At 38.8% G+C, this 25,810-nt stretch overlaps 1 protein-coding gene across 1 annotated transcript; it reads left to right on the top strand.

Moving 5' to 3' along the window:
* The first annotated feature begins 17,142 nt into the window (after positions 1-17,142).
* Positions 17,143-24,892, top strand: Ermn (ermin, ERM-like protein). The gene is made up of 3 exons (NM_029972.4): positions 17,143-17,531; positions 18,164-18,256; positions 21,742-24,892. Exons 1-3 carry the CDS (start codon positions 17,291-17,293, stop codon positions 22,251-22,253), a joined length of 846 nt encoding a protein of 281 aa, NP_084248.2. The 5' UTR covers positions 17,143-17,290; the 3' UTR covers positions 22,254-24,892.
* Positions 24,893-25,810: the final 918 nt, after the last annotated feature.

Raw genomic sequence — 25,810 nt, 5'->3', positions numbered from 1 at the left:
AATGGCCTTTCTCTACACAAAGGACAAACAGGCTGAGAAAGAAATTAGGGAAATAACACTCTTCTCAATAGTCACAAATAATATAAAATATCTTGGCGTGACTCTAACTAAGGAAGTGAAAGATCTGTATGATAAAAACTTCAAATCTCTGAAGAAAGAAATTAAAGAAGATCTCAGAAGATGGAAAGACCTCCCATGCTCATGGATTGGCAGGATCAACATTGTAAAAATGGCTATCTTGCCAAAAGCAATCTACAGATTCAATGCAATCCCCATCAAAATTCCAACTCAATTCTTCAACGAATTAGAAGGAGCAATTTGCAAATTCATCTGGAATAACAAAAAACCTAGGATAGCAAAAACTCTTCTCAAGGATAAAAGAACCTCTGGTGGAATCACCATGCCTGACCTTAAGCTGTACTACAGAGTAATTGTGATAAAAAAAACTGCATGGTACTGGTGTACTGACAGACAAGTAGACCAATGGAATAGAATTGAAGACCCAGAAATGAACCCACACACCTATGGTCACTTGATCTTCGACAAGGGAACTAAAACCATCCAGTGGAAGAAAGACAGCATTTTCAACAATTGGTGCTGGCACAACTGGTTGTTATCATGTAGAAGAATCAGAATCGATCCATACCTATCTCCTTGTACTAAGGTCAAATCTAAGTGGATCAAGGAACTTCACATTAAACCAGAGACACTGAAACTTATAGAGGAGAAAGTGGGGAAAAGCCTTGAAGATATGGGCACAGGGGAAAAATTCCTGAATAGAACAGCAATGGTTTGTGCTGTAAGATCGAGAATTGACAAATGGGACCTCATGAAACTCCAAAACTTCTGCAAAGCAAAAGACACCATCAATAAGACAAAAAGATCATCAACAGATTGGGAAAGGATCTTTACCTATCCTAAATCAGATAGGGGACTAATATCCAACATATATAAAGAACTCAAGAAGGTGGACTTCAGAAAATCAAATAACCCCATTAAAAAATGGGGCTCAGAACTGAACAAAGAATTCTCACCTGAGGAATACCGAATGGCAGAGAAGCACTTGAAAAAATGTTCAACATCCTTAATCATCAGGGAAATGCAAATCAAAACAACCCTGAGATTCCACCTCACACCATTCAGAATGGCTAAGATCAAAAATTCAGGTGACAGCAGATGCTGGCGAGGATGTGGAGAAAGAGGAACATTCCTCCATTGTTGGTGGGATTGCAGGCTTGTACAACCACTCTGGAAATCAGTCTGGCGGTTCCTCAGAAAATTGGACATAATACTACCGGAGGATCCCGCAATATCTCCTGGGCATATATCCAGAAGATGTCCCAACCGGTAAGAATGACACATGCTTCACTATGTTCATAGCAGCCTTATTTATAATAGCCAGAAGCTGGAAAGAACCCAGATGCCCCTCAACAGAGGAATGGATACAGAAAATGTGGTACATCTACACAATGGAGTACTACTCAGCTATTAAAAAGAATGAATTTATGAAATTCCTAGCCAAATGGATGGACCTGGAGGGCATCATCCTGAGTGAGGTAACACATTCACAAAGGAACTCACACAATATGTACTCACTGATAAGTGGATATTAGCCCAAAACCTAGGATACCCAAGATATAAGATACAATTTGCTGAACACATGAAACTCAAGAAGAATGAAGACTGAAGTGTTGACACTATGCCCCTCCTTAGAATTGGGAACAAAACACCCATGGAAGGAGTTACAGAGACAAAGTTTGGAGCTGAAAGGAAAGGATGGACCATCTAGAGACTGCCATATCCAGGGATCCACCCTATAATCAGCATCCAAACGCTGACACCATTGCATACACTAGCAAGATTTTATCGAAAGGACCCAGATGTAGCTGTCTCTTGTGAGACTATGCCGGGGCCTAGCAAACACAGAAGTGGATGCTCATAGTCAGCTATTGGATGGATCATAGGACTCCCAATGGAGGAGCTAGAGAATGTACCCAAGGAGCTAAAGGGATCTGCAACCCTATAGGTGGAACAACATTATGAACTAACCAGTACCCCGGAGCTCTTGACTCTAGCTGCAAATGTATCAAAAGATGGCCTAGTCAGCCATCACTGGAAAGAGAGGCCCATTGGACATGCAAACTGTATATGCCCCAGTACAGGGGAAAGCCAGGGCCAAAAAAAAAAAAAAATGGGAATGAGTGGGTAGGGAAGTGGGGGGAGGGTATGGGGGACTTTTGGGATAGCATTGGAAATGTAATTGATGAAAATATGTAATAAAAAAATAAATGAAAAAAAAAAAGAAAATCCACCAACTTAATCCACTATATAAATAAACTGAAAGAAAAAAACACAATAATAACATCTCATTAGATGCTGAAAAATCCTTTGACCATATCCAACACACCTTCACGTTAAAAATTTTGGAGAGATCAGAGATATAAGGAACATATCTAAACATAATCACAACAATATATATCAAGTCAATGACAACATCAAATTAAATGGAGAGAAACTTAAAGCAATTCCACTAAAATCAGGGGCAACACAAGGCTGTCTATTCTCTCCCTATCTATGCAATATAGTACTTAAAGTCCTAGCTAGAGCAATAAAGCAACTAAAAAAGATCAAGATGATAAAAATTGGAAAGGAAGAAATCAATGTATTGCTATTTGTGGATGAAATGATAGCATACATAAGCACCCCAAAAATTCTACCAGATAACTCATACAGCTTATCAACACCTTCAGCAAAGTAGCTGGTTACAAAATTAATAACAACAACAAAAATCTGTATCTCTCCTTTATACAAATGATAAATGAGTGGAGGAAGAAATTTTAGGGAACTAGCACCCATTACAATAACCATGAATAATTAAAATATCTTGGGATACCTCTAACCAAGCAAGTAAAAGACCTACATGACAAGTACTTCAAATTGATGAAGAAAGAAATTGGAGAAGATATTCGACGTTGGGAAAAAAATCTCCTGTGCTCATGCATCTGTAGGGTTAACATAGTGAAATTTTTGGCCATTTTAACAAAAGCAATCTACAGATTCAATACAATTCCTATCAAAATACCAACAAAATTCTTTACAAAACTTGACAGAGCAAATCTTATCTTCATATGGAAAAATAAAAGCCTCAGAATATGTAGAACAACACCGAAGAATAAAAAAACTTCTCTAGGAATCAACATCCCTGACCTCTGTCTGTACTACAGAGTAATAGTAATAAAAACTGCATGGTACTGGTATAGGAACAGTCAGGTTGGTCAAGGGAATCAAATCAAAGAACCTGAAATAAACCCACAGTCCTATGCACAGTTGATATTTGACAAAAAATGCAAAACCGTACAATGGAAAAAATACATCTTCAACAGATGGTGCTAGTCTAGCTGGATGTCTGCATTAAGAAGAATGCAAGTGGATCCATATCTATCACACTTCACAAAACTCAAGTCCATGTGAATTAAAAAAACTCAACATAAAACCAGATACACTAAATCTAACCAGACAGACAGTAGGGTAAAGTCTTGATCATTTGTACAGGAGACAACTTCCTGAACCAATGGCTCAGGCTCTAATAACAATTCATAGAAAGGACCTCATGAAACTGAAAAGCTTCTGCAAGGCAAAAAACACTTTCAATAGGAAAAAAATGGGAAAAAGTTTGGCAAAGGATCTCTATCATCCCTACGATCATCTAGAAAAGGGCTAAAATTCAAAATATATACAGAACTCAAGAAGTTAGACACCAACAACCCAAATAAAGAAATTAAAAAATTGGGTGCAGTGCCTAAAGAAAGAATTCTCAGTAAAGGAATCTTAAATGTCTGAGAAGCACTTTAAAAATGCTCAACATCCTTGGTTATTAGAGAAATGTGAATCAAAGTGATCATGAGATTCCGTCTTACATCCATCAGAATAGCTAAGATAACAATCGCAACTGATAGCACCTGCTGCCAAGGATGTGGAGCACGAGGAAAATTCATCCATTACTGGTGGGAGTGGAAGCTTGTACAACCACATTAAAAAATCAATATGGCAGTTTCTCAGAAAACTAGAAATAGTTCTACTTAAAAGACCCAGCTATTCCATTCCTGGGCACATACCTAAATGATGCCCCACTGTACCACGGGACACTTGCTCAACTATATTTATAGCAGTTTTATTCATAACAGCCATGTGGAAAGCTCTTGGGGCTGCTTCTAGAAATTTGACAAGAATTTAACATTGGGCAAGGACGTAGAAGTAGGCTCAGACAGGAATTTGACACTGACTAGGACAAGGAAGCAGGCTCAAGATCTTGATTATTCTGATAAGTACTTGAATACCTCAGGATTTTGTTTATTGCCTTCTCTGTTCCTTGACCTAGAACTGACCATAGTCTTTGTATGTACTTAGAATAATATAAAAACAGACTGGAAAAAAAATAAACCTGCTTCAGCTTCAGAACCTTCTATGGTCATGTTCTAGTGTTATCTAATTGTCCTTTTCTTTTCAATCCTTGCTCCCTCCCTGGTGAATCCTTTGACTGATCTGACTTGGTCACAGTCAGAAACTGAAAACAACCTAAATGTCTCTCAACTGAAGAATGACATCTACACAATGAAATACTAAATAGCCATTAAAAATAAAGATATCAAGAAATTTTCAGGCAAATTAATGGAATTTGCAAATATCATTCTGAGTGAGGTAACCCAGTTCCAAAAGGACAGGTATGGTATGGACTCATATGTAAGTGCATGTTAGCCATATAGAAGAATATACCCACTGTACACCCTACAGACCCAAAGAAGCTAGACAAGAAGGTAGGTCCAAGAAAGGATGCTTGGGTATCACTTAGAAGGGGGAATAAAATGGTTGTAGCAGGAAGATGGAGGCAGGAAACTTGGTGGGAAAGAGGACATGGTGTGGATTGGGGGGTTCAGTATCAGGTGATTGGAGAGACAGGAGAGAAGGCAGAGTGCCAGGAGAAAGAATGGAATTTGCAGCTGGGGGAAGGTGTGGGAGGGAGTTGGGGGGATGTCTTGAGTACATGCCAAAGATCTGGGATGAGGGAGGTTCTCAGAAATTGGTGTAGGTTACCTTAGGTGAGACTCACAGCAGTGGGAATATAGAACCTGAAGAGGCTACTTCTTGTAGCCAGGGAGGAACCTCATTGGAGAGATAGTGACACCAAACCACCCACAAAACAAACAAACAAACAAACAAACAAACAAACAGGAAAGAAAAGTAGAGGGGTTGTGCTTTCAGGAGACTGTGATTAGTATAAAAAGCACCAGAAGAATTCTGGGGGCTGAATCTCTGTCTCTCTCATCTCTGTCTCTCTAGCTCTCCCATCCTTATTTCTCTCTCCCTCTCCTCATAAAATTTGTGCAAATAGAGAATCTTAAAAGCACGTACCTTTGTTGAATAGAGACTATGAACTAGACATTGTGCTATAAGACTTTTTAGTCTCATCAGAACTGTTTTGTTGTTGCATGTAAGTTAGAAGCTTGCCGTCAGAGTACTGATCTGGTGTAGTGGGATGACAGATGGAGGAGGGAGACCAGATAGATAGTTATTACAATGGTTCAGATAAACAATTCTGGAAGCCTATATTCAATTTATGGTGCACCTCTCCTGTGCAGTACTTTTCTCCTGGCATGTCTCCCAGAGGCCTATCTTCTGAAGGGCTTTTAGAGCATTTACTGTCTGGTTCTATTTTTCTTTTCTTTTTTAAAAATATTAACTTATTTTTTTATTTATTTGTGTGTTTCCAAATGATATTTGTATGTGGTTATCTGCATGCTACAATATACATGTTGGAACAAGAAAACATCTTTGTAGAGTTGGTTCTTTCATCTTGATGTGGGTCCTGGGATTGAATTCAAGGCAGTAGGCTTCGGTGGCAAGTGCTTTTACCCACAAAGTTCTGATAACCCTTTGTCATCCTTGTCGTAGTCATCATCATCATCATCATCTCCTCATCATCATTGTCCTCCTCTTCCTCTTCTTCAAAATTTATTTTAATTTAAAGTGCATGTGTATGTGTGTGTGTTCTCAGATGCATGCTTGCAACACTACACACATCATGGTTTCAGGTGCCCAAGGAGGCAAGTGACAACTGATCCTCTGGAGCTGGGATTACAGGTGATTGTGGGCCACATGACATGAACACCTCATGTCCTTAGCTGCTGAGCCATCCCTCCAGTCTCCTCACCCCACTCTGGAAAGGTGATAAAGTGAGCATTACATAGAGGCCTAATACCACTCATTGTTCACATCATCCAAAAATCAGTAGGATCTGCACAAAGCTGTCCAATGTTCCTCAACACAGAGGTTTGAAGGAGAACCTAAAATGCCTGAAAAATCTTTCCTACTTAACAACAAAACCTGACTCAGCTAAATTGACAGATACAACCTAAAAAAATAATCTGTTCTGCTTGCAGTATTAAATAACACTACAGGTGCAAACACATCGTAGATTCACTTTTCCTTCTCTGCTCAAGAAAAATATATTTAATATTTTCTTGCCCCCCCCCCTTTTTTTGAAAAACAGCATGTTGCCTTACTTTGATACTAACATCCAATCCAAAATAGTTTGAGATGGGTAATGCTGACAGAGATATTACACTCATACAATTCTGCTTCCTCAAGAGAATCATTCAATTCTTTCAACTACTAAGGAGTCTGTGTGCACAAATGCTTTCTGTGCTTTTATAAATATCCAGACAAATTCTCTTTCTATTTTTTAACACTTACAGAGGCTCTGTGAGTAAACAAATTATCCCACTAAAATTCTACAAGCAAGCTGAGAGGGTGGCTCTGTAGGTAAGAATGCTTGTTGTACAAGCATGACCGCACTAAGTTTAGATCTCCAGAATGCTCAAAAAATCCTCAGGTACAGCCTTGTGATCTTGTAATACTAATATCCTGTGGAAGGCTAGTAGAGCCTATTGGCTGTCATCCAAGTTCTAGGTTCAGTGAGAGACCCTGTCTCAAGAAAATGCATTAATGCTCGATGAATCAAGATACCCAACATCCTTCTTTGGCTTCTGTATGCATACATAAGTGTATGTCTCATATGCCCATGTGTACATATATCACCTGCATACTCATAAAAGAAACTTTACTAAAGATCAAAGCACACATTGCACCCCACACAATAAGAGTGGGAGATTTCAACACCCCACTCTCAGCAATGCACAGATCATGAAAACAGAAACTAAACAGAGACACAGTGAGACTAACAGAAGTTATGAACCGAATGGATCTAACAGATATTCATAGAAAATTTCATCCTAAAGCAAAAGAATATTCCTTCTTCTCAACACTTCATGGTACCTTCTCCAAAATTGGCCATATAATTGATCACAAAACAGGTCTCTACATATATAAGAAGATTGAAATAATCCCATGCACCCAATCAGATCACCAAAGATTAAGACTGGTCTTAAATTCCAACAAAAACAGTGGAAAACACACATACACATGGAAGCTGAACAATGTTCTATGCAATGATAACTTTGTCAAGGAAGAAATAAAGAAATTAAAGACTCTTTAGAATTTAAGGAAAATGAAAACACACCATACCAAAACTCATGGAACACAATGAAAGCAGTGATAAGAGGAAAATTCATAGCTCTAAGTGCCTCCAAAAAGGAACTGGAGAGAGCTTACAATAGCAGCTTGACAGCACACCTGAAAGCTCCAAAACAAAAAGAAGCAAATATACCTGAAAGGAGTAGAGAACAGGAAATAATCAAACTCAGGGCTAAAATCAACCAAATAGAAACAAAAAGAACTATATAAAGAATCCACGAAACCAGGAACTGGTTCTTTGAGAAAATCAACAAAGTAGATAAATCCTTAACCTAGACTAACCAGAGTGCACAGAGACAGTATCCAAATTAATAAAACCAGAAATGAAAAGGGAGATGTAACATCAGAAACCATGGAAAACAAAAAACATCAGATTCTACTAAAAATGTTTATACTCAACTAAATTGGAAAATCTGGATGAAATGAACAATTTTCTAGACACATACAAGGTGCTAAAGTTAAAATAGGATCAGATAAACCGTCTAAACAGTCCCGTAACTCCTAAAGAAATAAAAGCAGTCATCAATAGTTTCCCAACCAAAGAAAGCCCAGGAACAGAAGGGTTTATTGGAGAAATCTATCAGACCTTTAAAGAAGACCTAATACCAACACTCTTCAAACTATTCCACATCTGATAGAGGGGTAATTTCTAATATATACAAAGAACTAAAGAAGTACACTCCAAGGAATCAAATAACCCTATTAAAAATGGGGTACAGAGCAAAACAAAGAATTCTCAAGTGAGGAATGTCAAATGGCCAAGAAGCACCTAAAGAAATGTTCAACATCCTTAGTCATCAGGGAAATGCAAATCAAAACAACCCCGAGATTCCACCTCACACCAGTCAGAATGGCTAAAATAAAAAACTCAGGTGACAGCAGATGCTGGCAAGGAGAAAGAGGAACATTCCTCCATTGCTGGTGGGATTGCAAGCTGGTACAAACACACTGGAAATCAATTTGGTGGTTCCTCTGAAAGTTAGACATAGTATTACCTGAGGACCCAGCTATACCACTCCTGGACATAAACCTAGAACATGCCCCAACATGTATTAAGGACACATGCTCTACTATGTTTATAGCAGCCTTATTTTTAATAGCCAGGAGCTGGAAAGAACCCAGATGTCCTTCAACAGAGGAATAGATACAGAAAATGTGGTACATTTACACAGTGGTGTACTACTCAGCTATTAAAAACAAAGAATTCATGAAATTCTTAGGCAAATGGATAGAACTAGAAAATATCATCTGAGTGAGGTAACTCAATGGAAAAAGAACACACATAGTATGCACTCACTGATAAGTGGATATTAGTCTTTAAACTCCAAATAACCAAGATACAATTCACAGACCACATAAGGCTCAAGGACAAGGAAGACCAAGTGCGGGTCCTTCTTAGAAGGAGAATAAAATACCCAGAGGAGTAAATATGGAGATAAAGCATAGAGAGAGTAGAGGCTGAAGGAAAGGCCATCTAGAGACTGTCCTAACTGGGGATTCATCTCATATACAGTTACCAAACCCAGATACTATTGTTGATGCCAAGAAGTGCATGCTTTTAGGAATCTGATATGGCTGTCTTCTGAGAGGATGGGACAAAGCCTTAGAAATACAGCCAACCATTGGACTGAGTGATAGGTCCCCAAGAGAGGAGTGAGAGAAAGGACTGAAGGAGATGAAGGGGTTTGCAACCTCATAGGGAGAACAACAATATCAACCAACCAGACTCCCCAGAGCTCCCAGGGGCTAAGCCATCAACAAAGGATTACACAAGGAGGTACCCATGACTTCATCTGTAAATGTAGCAGAGGATGGCCTTGTCGGGCATCAGTGGGAGGAGAGGCCCTTGGTTCTGTGAAGACTCAATACCCCACTGTAGGGGAATTGAGGTGGGGATGAGGGAGTAGGTGGGTGGGTAGGTGGGTGGAGGAACACCTTCATAAAAGCAAGGGGGTGGGGTGGGATAGGTGGATTTCCAGGAGGGGGGAAACTGAGAAAGGGGATAATTTTGAAATGTAAACAAAGAAAATATCCAATCAAAAAGAAAAAAAAAAAAGAATCTTTAAGCTGTCTGTAATCTATGTGCTCAAAGGCTTAATTTGAATACCTTCCAAAGTCATCAGAGAGCAAACTGATGAGAATGCATGTTTGTCTTTGTATTAGGATTCTCAAAGCCACAGAACTTACAGAATGAATTCCAGTCTCTCTCTCTCTTTGTGTGTGTGTCTGTGTGTCTGTGTGTCTATGTGTGTCTCTGTCTGTGTATGGGAATGATTTACAGGCTGCAGTCCAGCTAATCAACAATGGCTGTGAATGGAAAGTCTAAGAATCTAGTAGTTGCTCAGTCCCACAAGCCTGGATCCTTCTGCCAGTCTTCTGTATGTGCTGGAATCCTGAAGATGTAGGTTTCAATGCCAGTGAGGAAGTGGGTGTGCTAGCGGTGTGAACACAAATGGGCAAAGAGCAAAAACTTCCTTCTTCTGTGTATTTATATAGACTTGCAGCAAAAAGTATGGCCCATATTAAAGATATGTATCTGTGCCTCAGGCTTTGGGTTAAAGATGTGTGTCATCCTGCGTTAAGATTCAAATTTAAGTCCTGGTCTTCCAGCTTCAAGATCTATATCAAAGGTGTGTTCTAGTCTGGACTCAAAGGTCCAGACTAGAAGTGGACTCATCCACTTCAAATGAAGGGAAAATAATCCCTCACAGGTGTGTCCTCTATTTCTGGTTTGTAGTTCATTCCAGATATAGTCAGGCTTACAACCAGGAATAGCCACACAGCCCTTTATGTGAAGGGGTCATCTAATGATTATTTAGAGATATCCTCCCCATTGGCTACTTTTATCTGTCCTGGCCACCGCAAGATCCATGTGGCTCTTGTTTAGGAACAGATGCTCCTCTGGCCCTCATGAAATACTTAGCCCATTCCATCCATCATTTTTTAAAAAAAAAATACTTTTCAGGGATTCACTAGGAGGCTAGGCTCTCTATTATAACAACTCAAAGCGATATACCTTCCCTGGGGTTATAAAAATCTTTATCTTTCAAAACAGTAAAAAAAAAAAAAAAAAAAAAAAAAAAAAAAATCACCAGCAACATTCTTGGAAGATGCAGCTAAAGTTTCAAGTTCTATTGCATTTGATTTTTAAAACACACTGTTTCACAAATGATTTTATTGATTTGCTCCAGGATCTTGTATCACTTGCATAGTGGTTGTCACTCTCTGTGGTCATAAAAAGCAACACCAGGCATTGAACATGGCACCAATCATCAACTTTATAGAAATTATACTAGAGGGTAAGAAAGTATTATTAATTTAAGCAAAACATACATGGTGACTGATACTAAGGGTGTAAATTTCTACATTTTTATTGTATTATCCCTAGCTGTGATGTCATTTTATTTTGTAGTTTTAATTCTTTAAGTGAACAAATCTGGATGGTCATGACTTCTGAGAGTTATAGAGTTGTGTAGTCCCCAGAAGCATCACTCTATTTCTTCCAGCAGATTTAATGATTTATTGGAGGGACTAGTGACTTTGTTATATGTCTTCTGCCTGATTAGGTTAAACTACATTTCCCAGGATGCCTTTCCAAATTTTTCAGAGAAAGAAAAGTAGGGCAAAGTAGAACGTTTTTGTATTTGCTTTGTAAGACTGAATTGAAACAGCAGCTATTTGTAGCTCGTGAAAACTGTGTTGATTTATTGAGTCATCTAGTACATGGCATATCTAAGCCTGCAATATCTCCACCTTCCTTCGCACCTAACATTAGCATCATTGACTCCTAGCCTATGATAAGAAGGACCAAATTGTCCTGGAGGACATTCATATCAGTGGAGTCAGAAGCAGTGGGAACTGATATAGTTTTCGTTTCATCCTCATCTCTTCTATCTTGTTGTTTTCCCATGGACATGGACCTTTCCTTATACCCTTAAGCTTCAAGTTAAGATGTGACAATGGACTAAAAGAAGATATTTAATAATCACTCACAGTTATGAATGCCCACAGTTATGAATTGCCTACAGAATTCCTCAGGCCCCCTCAGATAGGTGGCAATTGGTACATAGGCAGATAGATAAGCTAGAGGCTGTGGAACATTAAGATTTTGTTTGTTTTTGTTTTGTTTCATTGCTTTGGCAAAATACTTACAATAATATGAAAGGATAAAATATGTAATTAGACAAGGATTATCAGAGGCATCAGTCGTTGTGACTTAACTCGTGTGCTTGGGCAAAGCATCATGGCAATGGGACTGCATAACAGAGGAGAGCTAGCTATACAAAGTAGTGAAAGAGGAAGTGCAGACACAGTACAGATTGGGAACCTGGTACAATATTAAAATTGGACATCCATTGACCAAATACAGATAAACCTCACCTCCAGAATTCTCTAAGCTAATACCTAAGAGTTCAAAGCAAGACCCTAGAGAGGAATATTGGAAAAAATAGATCTGGTCTGTCTCTGAGATTCCAGATAATGTTAACAGTTCCTGCATTATTTAAATCTCCAATTTTCCTCTGAGACTCAAGATCGAGCCTGTGTAAACAACACCAAGAAAACCAAAGAGGAAGCAGAGACCAAGAAGCAAGACATCCATCCAACAAAGACAAACTCAGAAATCAGTACCTAGACCTATAATTAATTCAAACTCAGATGGTTACACACCAGTATAAGAGCACAATCAACAACAGTCTGAACAATATGGTACCACAAGAGCCCTTATATACTATGACAGCAAGACATGAATATTCCAATGTAGCTGAAACACAATACAAAAAGCCTTAAAACCAACATTTGGAGGATGATAGAGGTCCTTAAAGAAATCAAGGAAAAGACAAACAAAAAGTTGGAGAAAGATCAATAATCCCTTGAAGAATGCCAAGAAAGCCAAGAAAAAGCAAACAAGTGAAGGGCTGTTGAGGATCTGAAAATGGAAATAGAAGCAATAAGGAAAACAAATTGAGGGAACCCTGGAAATGGAAAATCTATGTAAATGAGCAGGATCAGCATCACCAACAGAATATAAGAGGTGAAATGAAGAATCTCAGGAATTGAAGATAAGCTAGAGAAAAATAGATTCATTCATCAAAGAAACTTAAATCTAAACGATCCTATGACAAAACATTTAGGAAATCTGGAACACTAGGAAAATACAAAACCTAGGAATAATAGTAATAGAAGAAGATGATCCCCGGTTCCAAGGGCCCAAAAATATTTTCAACAAAATCTTAGAAGAAAATGTCTCTAACCTCAAGAAAGAGATGCTTACAAGGAAGCTTTCAGAACACCAAATAGATTGGAACAGGAAAAAAAGTCCTCCGGCCACATAATAATAAAAACACAAAGTGTTCAGAGGATGGAGATAATATTAAAATCTGCAAGGGAGAAAGGACAAGTAACATATAAAGGCAGACTTATTAGACACCTGACCTCTCAACAGAGTCTAAAAGCCAGAAAGGCCTGGGCAGAGATGTCTTGCAGATTCTTAGAGACTGCAGATGCCACCCCACACTACTATACCCTGCAAAACTTTGAATAACCATAGAGGGAGAAAACAATATATTCTATGACAAAACCAAATTTAAGCAACATATATCTACAAATCTAGCCCTACAGAAGATACTATAAAGAAAATCCTAACCCAAGGATTTTAATTATACCCAAGAAAACACAGGAAATAAATAATTCCACATGTATAAAATCAAGAAGAGAAGATAACACACACACACACACACACACACACACACACACACACACACAAACTACCATCACCAACATAAAAATAACAGGAATTAGCAATCATTTCTCATTAATATCTCTCAATATCTATGCACTTAATTCCCCAATAAAAAGACATGACTAACAGAATGGATAAGAAATCAGGTTTCAATATTTGACTGCATACCAGAAACACACCTGAAAATCAATGATAGACATTATCTTAAAGTAATGGGTTAGAAAAAGATTTTCCAATTAAGGGTAAGGAGGAAGGGAAAACTGTGATTGGAATGTAAAGCTGAAAAGCCCACCAGTCCAGACTTACTAAGGCTATAGACTTACGAAGGTTATATATTGTTATAAAAAAAATGGGTGACTACTCTCTTCTGTAAGGACACGATAATATGTTTTATTTAATAGTTAGATCATCTTGGTGCAAAAAGTATCTCATAGGTCTTCCTATATGTAGGGAAAATAGCACATTATACCCTATTCACTTGTTGTCCACTATTCTGCATGACAGTTTACCAAACATTCCCTACAGAAGTGAAGTCTAGTCAGCCAAAGTTGACAAAATTCTCTATCAATTTTTTTCTTTCTGCAACCCTGAAATACTTCTAACTCCACAAATAGTTAAAGCATTGGTTAGAAAGAAAAACAACCACAGACACATAAACTGAACTAAATGAATACCAGGGTACATGCACATGCTATGCTTGCTAAAGGTAATAGACACCTAGAAGTAGGAAAGACAATGCGTTTAGAATCTGTAAGTTTTGCTGTGATTCTGAAATGATGTCCTTGGCAAAACCCTCTTGGAATGATTGGGGATAGGACCTTTAAAACTGATGTGAGCATTTGTATATCTGTTTGCTACTGGTTATTGGATTAAATAAAGAGTCACTTCTTTCTCTTAAGGATCATAGAGTTTAATATGTTCTCATTTGTCCCTGAACTTTGGATTCAGTTTCTGTATACCCTCACAGATTCCCATCAATATTTTCTCATCTACAGGCTTACTGGTTATTTCTTGTGAGGACAGACCCTTCATTGTCTCCAGCAGCTCTTGTGTGCCTCCTGGGTTGGCACTGCCTCTGGCCTTCTGCTGCCCTCTAGTGGCTACTATTCTCACATATGCCAAGGTGATTGATGATGGATCCCTGTAGGAGCTGTGGTCAATACAAACATCTGTGCAAAGGCCAGGGATGGCATGTGCCATTACAGCTGATAGGAGCAAGAAAGAAACACCCATTCAACTAATTTAGGGCCAGAGACTCTGTGAGTGAACAGATCTAATTCTTTTTTCTGGACTGAAAGCTGGAAATGTCCTTGGTCCTGTCTGCAGTTCTGTCCTCACTGTGTCCAGACATGCCAGAGGGAGTTCTGGTACATGGTTGCTTATTTTTCCCCTTAATCAGCACCTGTGCCTAGAAGCTGAATGTAAGATATGTCTAAAGGCGAGAGAAGACACATTATGGGTGGACCGACTGGGTTGAACACCTCCCCTAGTTTCTACAATTAGTTCTGTAAAAACTCCATAGATTAGCATCTCAATGATCTTTACACTTCCCTTGGTTCAGCTCCAGCTACACAGGACCCCTGCCTTTTCTCTTTCTCTTATGTTCTCCATAAACATTCCCAAACTCACCCTCGGCAATCCATTAGTTTCATTCTTCAGACTCTCAAGATAAAATGTGGAGCTACTGACTCTGAAATTTTTCTGTGGCTGTGAGATTCTGGCTCCCTAACTCATAAGTTAAACCCTTCCTGAGGTGAGACAGTCTCCACTGAACTCAAAGCCCCACCCTCCATCACCCCATTTCATCAGTGGGCTTACCAACTATGTAGCATCCTACGTAGACTGAGCAAATAGTCAGTGTGCTAGAGAGAGAAGAGCTGGCGATGACAGGGTAGGGGGTCACAATCTCTGTTAGAGATGTTTTCCTGGATCAGGATTGAGCAGATGATGTCACAGGGACATGTATTTGGTGCCTCTGACATATAATCAAATGGAGTCATCTTTAGATGGAATGTAAAATTTTTTATGGGTAGATGGGTATTTTGCCTGTTTTTATGTGAACCATTTCTATGGCTGTTTCCAGCAGAAGAGGTAGTTGGGTCATCTGAAATTGCTATTACAGATGTTTTGAACAACTGTGTGAGAGGGAGCTAGGAATTGTGGCTCAGTTCCTCTGGAGGAACAGCCAGTGTTCTAATCATTGAGCTGTCTCTTCAGCCCTCTTAGGCACAATTTTGAAGGTGACATATTTACAAGCACCCCCTCCCCCAATTTCTATTCTTGATTACTATAAAAATGCCCTCAAATGTATTCTCTTGGTGGAAGAGATTTACTCACTTCTTTAAAGTTTACTCACTTTTAAAAATCAAATGCCTGTTGGCAGAGTTGTTGTGCAGTAGTGTCATCAGTTAGACCCAAGAGTCACATGTGATGAAAAGCTGAGAAAGAATTGTTCAATGTGGGAGGGGAAAAAATATCTAGTCATCTCTCCAAGTTCATCTTCAGGTGCTAACATGACCTTTGAGTTAAATGGGTGGCAAGACCCATGCCTAACTCCTGCTAAGTAGTTTTGGCCAAGGTGTGGTTTTTACCCACCATGGTTCCAGTGCCTCCTGCAAGATGGTCTGATAACTTTCCAGAATTGTATGAAAACTCTTCTTGGGAGACAAGTGCCTTCTCTGGCTGGCACCAGGCTTCATCAGTCATGTTTTCATTTCAGCATGAAAGTTCTGAGGTAGTTCCAGTTCCTTGGGGTCTACTGTCCAATAGTCTGATAATCGAAAGGAAGGGCGAATGTTTCTCTTTAGAATCTCTTCATGTCTTCCAGGATGGTTTGCCTGCCGAAGGCAAGGTGAGTGGTGCATGCTGAGAACAAAAGTGAGCTCCCTTTACACTGCTCAGGCGAAGTTTAGATTTGAGTCGGTAAAGTGCCATCACTGTAAAATTAGTTACTTAAGTTAATCATAAGCAATTAAACTCTGGAGGGAAAAATGTTGGTTAGGGAGGGAATCATTAAAGGAATGATACATTAGCCAGAAATTAAAGACTCAGAGACATTGTTCAGACAAAAGACTTGATCTTGGGGAAGGACTGAGCCATCCAGAAAAAAGAAAGAATGTATCCTATTAAAGGGCAGGGGAGTGAGCAGCAGCCTAGTTTTAGCCAATGACTGGCCAACAGACTGCATCACAAATATCATTATGAAATGCAAAGGATAATTCTGATTGGAGCAAGGGATAACTTCAAGGGAAAATTACACCAGTGTTTTAATGGGTAGGGTGGGTGTCTGTAGACCTGGGGGGACTGGAAAATCAGCTTCCTGAGAGCACACTATGAAATCAGTTGCCAAAGCCGTTTACAATCAAGTTGTCATGTTTACAGGTCCTTGAAAAGCTGGTTTTAGTCTTTAATAGATGAGAAATGATGCCATTGTCTCCTACAAAATAGCTGAGGTTTTACTCGAACCAAATCTGTTCGGAAATGTTAAGCTGGTTACACAGAACTAATGTGCCTCAAGGTGGTCATTCTCTCTGGATTAAAGCCTGGGAACAATTGTGGCTCCTGTTACAAGGAAAATTACAATGGGCCATTATGGAGAGGGACAAAAATCTCTGTTCCCAGAGGGGGACTGACAAGCGGCAAGTCCCCCTTTGCATGCTAACACAAAAGCCTGATTGCTTCAGATTGCTTGTTTATGCAAATTGAAGGCAACACTAATTCTGAGACTGGAGCTGCGAGGTGGTGGGGATGTTGCTGATTGGCTGGGTTTTGCTCCCGGGCTGGTTACCAAACTGACAAACCCTATCATATTCATTCTGAGCCCTGAAAACCTTTCGGAGGAATCTTGCTATTGCACGTCAGACTGAGAGTTGGTTTCGAACTGTAGGAACCACAGCATTAGAGCTTATCGAAGAGCTTGCTTTCTTCATTGCGTCCTTAAATCAGACCTCAGTGAACATCATGACAGATACTCCTGAGACACTGAGCGGGACAGAGTGCAATGGGGACAGACCACCTGAGAATGGCCAACAGCCTAGCAGTCAAACCAGGCAGGAGACAACTGATGCAGATGAGACCCAGGCATACTACAAGGTTGAACCCAGTCTTGAAGATTTACCTGCAAAAGAAAATCAAGAAGAAACTGGAAACACTAAAGGGAACATACTTCCTAAAGGGCCTGAAGATGAGAAGATCCTCAATGGTAAAGTATTTCTTTTTCTCAGTTTAATTGTTTCGACTTACAAGCTTTTCAAAAATATATGTATTAACTAATATCACATAAATAAGCTGAACCCAAGAAATACAGTCCCTATACACAATAGGGGCTTTCTATCATACTGATTCATAACTCAGGCTTGTCTGATAGCTCTGCAATTCTGCTGTTTTCTCTTCTGAACCCCTGATTGTTTTCACTGAAAGAAAACAGAATAAAAGCAGCCACCTTTATTGAGTTGTTACATAATTTCTAAATGGTAATCCAATGGTAACTACTGCTATAATGGTTAGAACCACAGGTCCATTGCTGGTTACATAGAACTAATGTGCAAAAAAAGAGAAAAAAAGGGAACTCAGAATTATAAGATCCTAAAGAGATCCTAATCCATCTAATATATATATATATATATATATATGTGTGTGTGTGTGTGTGTGTGTGTGTGTGTATGTATATATAATATACATATATATATGTATGTGTGTATGGAGATATTATCATTGTGGAAACTAATTATTAAACAAATGCAATCAAATTTAAAGGAATCAGAAAAATGCAATGATTTGTGAACCTTTAACCATATGTGTTGGAAATGTTACATTGCTTGTGTTTCTCCCTAGAAAACCCAGAAGAGAACCTCTTCGTTGTTCACCAGGCCATCAAAGATCTTTCTCTCCAAGAAATAAGTGCAGAAGACATGGCTTTCCGAGAAGGTAACGGGAATCCTAGTTTCCCAACATAATTGTTTAGCCGGATGTGATATAATTGTATAAGGTGTGTGTACTGCCTGTGTGCTATAGAGAAGCAGTTTCAAAGAAAGACTCCAAAATCTTCAAGGTGCTAAGGGCAGATACCTGAGCCATGCCCCACTTTACCCAGATTTCTAGATGGCTCAAGCCCCAAATTGTCTGGGTCAATCTGACTGCCTGGCATGGCGAAGTGATAGCTATGTCTTGATAGGTTAGCCCACTGCATCCAGCTCTCCCTTTAATTTGTGCTTCAGATGGGTGTTGGGCAGCTTCTGTGGTGGTTGAAAAACAGGTTTAGTGTAAAGTTTCCTATTGACATTCGATCTAAAGTAACGTTATAAAACCAATTACTATGTGGGAAAATTATGTCTGAAAGAAGTATAGAATAAGTATTTTTTGTCAAAAAATGACCCAGAGTGATAAAAATAATTTTATGATCTTTAAACAACGGTGAAAGAAAAAGACCAAGAAAGTAGCATTGCTAAATTTCAAGTATAGAAGTATAGTTAGTAGACAAAGTTAAAAAATCCTCTAAACATTTCTTCTAAGAAGATATTTACTTTTTTTTTCTTGGTTTTTCGAGATTTCCATTCAAATAGTTTCAGCGCAGGATAGAATCTACTAATTAATCATTCCTTCCCTCACTAGAAGCTGTAAACAGCTTATCCTCAAACTGAAGCCAGCATGTGGCACCTAACCAATTTAGTTAGGCTCCTACCAGGCAAAACAAAAGTGAAGCCCCAAGGGACAGGAGAATACTAGGTAAATAACAAGGAGAACAGGGAGGTAATTGGGAATTTTGGAGTCTCTCTCTTTGCCTAGACAACTCACATATTCTCTGCTGTCCAACATGCATGTACGCAGTTCTAGCAAAGCAGTAGCTGGTATCACAGAGGAATCACAGAAACATCATCTCAGCACAGGCAGTTGTGAAAGTTAAGACCATAATTGCATTCCTTTAGTCTTTCTGTTTTGAATGTTACTAGTCTACCAAGGCAGGGCTCACAGTCATCCACCTAGAGCTTCTTTACCCATAATGAGAGCCACTGCAAACCAAGGTCACGAGGAATGAGCCTTTCGATCAAGTGGAGAGGGATGGGGCTCTCATGGGACATGGTGTCACCAGTGAACTTGCCTCTGCTCACCCCCTTTCCCTCTTAACACAGCACTTCGACTCTGTGACAGAGGTGCTGGTTTCTGTGCCTTTTCCCTTAAAATACAGTCTCCTAAGAGAGTATGCCTGCCAAGAATAAGATGCTAAAAATATTGAGAAAAAAACACTAATCAATTTAAATCAAAGGATGATTTTCTTTTTATTCATGACAGTCTTGGGCCTGAGTTTTGAATATGAATAAAAAATTCAGTGTGTGTGTGTGTGGTGTTGTGTTGTATCTTATTGGTGGGAGAACACACCAAAACACAGCCCGATATCAGCCAATATCCAACTCTACATTGCAACACTTACTTGCAATGTAAAGAATATCAAGTGGGCAGCTGTTATTACGAGTGTGGGTGGTAATTCATGTTTGCTTCTCTCTATCACGGTCCGTGGAATCTTGGACTCAAAGGGGGAAAAAGTTTTCAGAGGAAACAGAGTTACAGGGAGAACTGTGGAGGGGAAAAAAGTTGGCAATGGCCGTTCACCTTGTTTATAGGCTCTTGTGGCATAGGAAGAGAATGGTGAAGTCACATGTTCTGGCCTGTTCTCTATGGCTAGGTAACGTTTTCTACATAAGCCTGTTATGTGTGCATGTTCAGTAAAAACTTCTGTTCTCTTACCGTTCATTCTTATAACATCGAGAAACGCTAGTGAATTGTGTTAATATGATCCAGCTGTTTTGAAACAAATGAGTATAGTGCTTTAAGTCTTCTGAAAGCCACAACATGGCACCAATTAACCCGGTTGCTCTGCTGTCGTTTGGGGTGACAGGAGAACCTAGCATTATATGAGTACAAGCCCAACATAAGCTCTAGAGCTGGATCTCTAGAAGTCAGTAGAGGATCTTAAGCCATGTTGTGTACGACTCGGTGGCCCGCTTATAAATTCCTGAGTTCTGAATATCTAGGGACCTGTGATCTTCTGGGTTTTTTTTTTTAACATTTTATTTTTATTTTATATTAAATAACATTTATTTGTTTGTTGATTTATTTAGTGTGTGTGCCTGTGTGTGAGGGAGTGTTTTGTCTGCGTGTATGTTAGTGCCTTCATCTCTCGCCTGGTTCCTGGAGGTAAGATGAGGGCATTGGATTCTCTAGAACTAGAGTTACACAGAATCATAGACTATGCACACATAACAGGCTTACGTAGAAAACGTTACCTAGCCATAGAGAACAGGCCAGGACATGTGGCTTCACCATTCTCTTCCTATGCCACAAGAGCCTATAAACAAGGTGAACGGCCATTGCCAACTTTTTTCCCCTCCACAGTTCTCCCTGTAAGTCTGTTTCCTCTGTAAACTTGTTTTCCCCCTTTGAGTCCAAGATTCCACGGACCATGATAGAGAGAAGCAATCATGTGGGTGCTGGGACCAAACCTGGTTCCACTGAAACAGCAAGTTTCTGGAACCACTAAGCCACCTGTCTAGCCTGCCTTTGCTCCTTTTTGTAGCTCTTAATTTTGGTGACATTTTATGTGTGTGAATGATTAGCATGCATGCATGTCTGTGCACTGTGTGCATGCCTGTTGTCCACAGAAGCCAGAAGAGGGTAATGGATCCCTTGAAACTGGAGTTAGTGATAGTTGTGAGATGCCACGTGGGGACTGGGATTGGACTCTGTGTCTCTGGAAGAATAGCTAGTAAGTTTAACCATTGATCCATTTTCCTAGCCACACTCAGAGACAGCGTCTATAACTCTGAGTTTGACTAGCCATGAGCAGACATCATTTACTTTCTGGAATGAAGAGTTTTAGCCCAAGTCATTGTTTGCATGGTCCTTGTGGGATATATTTGTTAATGTGAAGTAAATCCAAACATTTTACTGAGTGTGTACATATACACACATATAAAATATATACATGCACACACGTGTATGATCTGGATACATACATATATACATAAACACACACATATAATTATTGCAAGAGAGAAATTTTTAAGTGTGCTTCAGAGAACAATAATCCTCCTAAATACGCCAGTCTATGACGAAAGAATTCCAGTCAAAGGAGGTTGTGTTGGAAACATTTCTGTAAACATATAATGCTCATTAGCATTTTAAAGATTTAAATGATGAGGTATGCATTTAACTGTATAAAATGCAGGGTTTTGCAAACCCTTTTTGACTGTGAAACCTATTTGATTGTCTAGAAATTAGCAGGCAACCCTGAGTCACAGTCCAGAAGGCACAAGTTGGACTCTCATTGTCCAGAAGAATGGCTTAGCGTATTACTGAATAGCCACTAGATGCTCTGAAACCCAGCATGTCTCACCCACTAGTTCATTTTGCTGCAGGGCATCCGTGGAAGAAGATTCCTCCGAACAGCAGTAACCTGGAAGTGAGTAGACAGAAGGAAAGAACTGCCCAGCAACAGCTTGAGCAGAGAGGAGATGCGAGTACAACTGAAATCGAATGGCTGGGGTTCCAGAAATCTCGTCCAGTTGACATCTTGCATTCTAAGTGTGACGAGGAAGAAGAAGAAGAAGAAGAAGTTTGGAATGAAGAGATAAATGAGGAAGATGTTGATGAGTGTGCTGAAGAGGAAGATGAAGTTCGAGTAATAGAATTTAAGAGAAAACACAGAGAAGGTTCTCCATTAAAAGAGGAAAGCCTTGCAAGGGAGGACTCCCCACTAGGCAGCCCTGGCTCCCAACCTGGGACCCCAGATGAGCAGCCAGTGTTCGGAAAGAAGGGAGATATCGCCAGGAATTCTTATTCCAGATACAACACGATATCCTATCGGAAAATAAGGAAAGGCAACACCAAACAGAGAATTGATGAGTTTGAGTCAATGATGCACTTATAAACTAACGGGGACCGAGGAATGTAGGGAGTGTTAAAGGAAAGCTAACTTCTAACTTCCTTCCGCTGAGATGTCTTCTGCTGCCTCATTTGCAAGATGTGCAAGCTTAATGTCTTCTTCACCATAAAGCAACATGGAAATAACCATAGACAAAACTTATTTGGGTAACTAGAAACCAATGAGCTTTAGATTCATTCCTGGGTTTTTGCTTAAAAAAAAGTGAACTAATATAGCATCAGGTAAGCATTGTCACAGAGCCAAGCCTGGTAGGATTTGTCTTTAAAAGTAGCAATAGTAAGAGAGGCAAGTCAAGGGAAAGAGAACAGTAGACATGCCTCTCATCATTCTCTTGGTGTCTCTTTTTCTTCTTCAGGCCAATGAGAAGCCGAAAATTAAACCCCACCTCCATCAAACACAGTTTTTATAGATTCTGACTTTTTTAAAAATTCTTTTCTAATTATTGTAAAAAGTATATTATATCTTAAGTCAGTTTCCGTGGCATCTACTGAATAAAAATTCAGCAGATCTCCTTTCTAGGTGCAACTGTTCAGTGAATTCCCTCACTAAAAGCTTAAGCAATTGTCAGTCAGAATTCTGTTTGCTGAGTGCTGGTGCAGGCTTTATGCTTTCCACGTGAATTAAATCAAATGTGAAGTTGATCCAGAGAGAGCCTAGGTGACTGGGGAGCCATTGAGTAGGGAATTGTATTGGATGATGGTTTTCATTTTTGTTACTGAAAACAAAGTCTTGTCTAGCACCGTGAGAATCATTAAAAATAAAATGGCAATTTTAGCACAATGTTAAGAAAATGCCCTACTTCATTACCGCACTTTCTTGTATTAATAGTATCTTAAAGCTGTTTTTATTTTTCTTAGAAATGAGAGACACTGGCAGTCATAACTGTACTAGTTACTATGAACATGAAAAAATAATTATCTTAGACTATTTTAGAAGTAGGGTGTGAACATATATTTTTAGAGGAAAAGCTGATAGTCATAGGGAATATATGATTTATTGGACCAACACCCAAATCAAGAAGCTTAAAACTGCACCTGTGGAGTGCCACCCGAGCCAACACATCAAATAATGCATTGAATATTTATGAAAAAGTATATTTATACTCTCAGATAGTTTGCTCCACAAATTTTCATTTCGTGATTCTGTATATATTGCCCTGAACTTTCTGTGATCACAGATTAAAAATATCTTTTGGTTCCAAATAGAAAGACAATTCTTTATTGTCTGACTGTAATACAGCCTTCATTGTGCTATTCATCCCATTGTTTGCTTCACTCTGTCTGTGTAAAAGCCAGGGCTATTCCCGCTTAGATGATTGCTTATTTATGTGTAACAAATCCCACACAATCTCATGGCAACTTCCTTAATTCCTCCTGGTCATATAATATATTTCCATAGTATCGTATACTATTATGGAGTATTTAAAAGACTCAAGTTCAAATTAACATGCTTCTTTTATTCTTCAAAGCAATTCTTTACAACCTGACCATGTAAAAGATCTGTTACCCCTAGAGTGTTGAGCCTGCTGATTTCATTTAGGACAAATGTGCATGTTCTGAATGAAATGAGAGAAATGCTGTATTTATTGATAACATTGGCTAGGAGACTGATGGACTGGCACACTTTCCTGTTTTAATTTAGAGCCTTTGATTATTCCATAGAGACAACCTGTGTGCTTTCCTGGATTCCTGATGAGTTCTGCCATTTTCTACTTAATTTCAAAGCCCAGTTTTAAGTAACTGGACTACACTGTTGACCTACCCATGTGACAGTTGTTTTGTTAGATGGAGATGTTGCGTTACTATGGAGCTTACATGAAATGGGTAGCATATAGTTAAAGGTCGTGACAAAAACTATAACATAACCTTGGACTTTTTCCACGGGGTCCTTTTATCACAAAATTAAACAATTATGAAACATTCTGTCCACAAAGACTATTTTAAGGCATATTCAACTGGTATTTCATTTATTCTTATGGACAAAGCAATGCAGCATCAGGAGATCATTGGTGACATTCTTCAGTTATCATTATACTTTGCCGAATTCTATCACAGCACAGCAGGTCGAGAGTTAACACCTGGATGACATGGTGGTGGATATTTGGGTCTGTGAAATCTGAAAAAAACAAAGGTCTATTCGGATTGCATAGGGGTATATTAATATATTTTAAACTCACCTAGATTACACTCAATTGATACCCACTCATGAAGATTTTGCTGAGATTTTATGATTCCAGGTTCAGGGGTGAGAAGGATTCTGGTACCTGATACCTGTTGGAGATTATGTGACTGCTGGCATGTCTTAGATATCTTAGTTATCTTTTGTTGACAGATGAATGGGAATTAACAATAGCTTTATGTCTTTGTGAAAATGAAATTTACTTTTAGTTTCATATTATATTTAAAGACATGGAATTTGTCTAGTTCAGTATCTATCTATCTATCTATCTATCTATCTATCTATCTATCTATCTATCTATCATCTATCTATCTATCTATCTATCATCTATCTATCATCTATATATCTAGCTAACTGACTACCTATCATCTACCTACCTACCTGCTGTTAAATAAAGAATTTCCTTGTCTGATTTCCTTTCAATAAAAGTTTTTCTTTGTTTCAGGTTTTCAGGTTTTCAGCCTATATTTCTTTAGAATTTAGTGAGAATTTTTTTCTTGTAAGCAGCTATTTAGACCATCAATCAATGCACTTTACAAAAATCAAGAGAACACCTAACTAAAATTATTTGTTTCTAAGAGATTTTTAAATAATTATATGTGAAACTGTGAGCACTTCTGGTGGTTAGATATTTCCTGTGCATGAAAATTTTCTATTACCTTGAGAAGAAAATTGCTTTAGATGCATATTGGCACCAACAATATGAAAAACACATTTATCTTTGTAGCCCTCAAGGTAATGTACTTAAGCTCCTCTGACACATTGATCATGTTATTCTGCATTTCACATGAGGTACTATTTGTGGTATACTTTCAACTGACATTAAGCTTCTCAAAGTGATCAAGGAAAACATTTAAAATAAGTAATTACAGAGGAGGATGAAATTCTAGAGTATAATAAAGAGGAACAGTGTTTAATGATAAGAGAAAAGCAACCACTTCTCTTGAAGCCTGAACTTTCATTGCTTTATAATAAGAAGGTTATAAAAGCTAATTCCAAACATTATACTTTCCAATATTAAAATAGCAGGTCATGACATAATATGAAGAGCATAATGTGTGTTCAACTCTTGCAGCACATGGAAAGGCTGAGCCAAACAATCAACACACACACACACACACACACACACACACACACACACACACACACACACAGAGAGAGAGAGAGAGAGAGAGAGAGAGAGAGAGAGAGAGAGAGAGAGAGAGTAGTGGGCACCAGAAGTCAAACAAACTGGTAACAACTAGTATCTTCTTTGCAGCTCAGGAGAATATTGAAAATGAAGTTTAAAAGTAATTTTGATTATTTTTCCCTATAAATTTAAAGTTGTGTATTTGACTCCTTTTCTGTAATAACCTCAGTTGATC

Source organism: Mus musculus, chromosome 2 (assembly GCF_000001635.26).
Source record: "Mus musculus strain C57BL/6J chromosome 2, GRCm38.p6 C57BL/6J".
Lineage (NCBI taxonomy): Eukaryota > Metazoa > Chordata > Mammalia > Rodentia > Muridae > Mus > Mus musculus.
The sequence above is the reverse complement of the archived record's forward strand: the minus strand, read 5'-3'. Positions and strand labels throughout refer to the sequence as shown.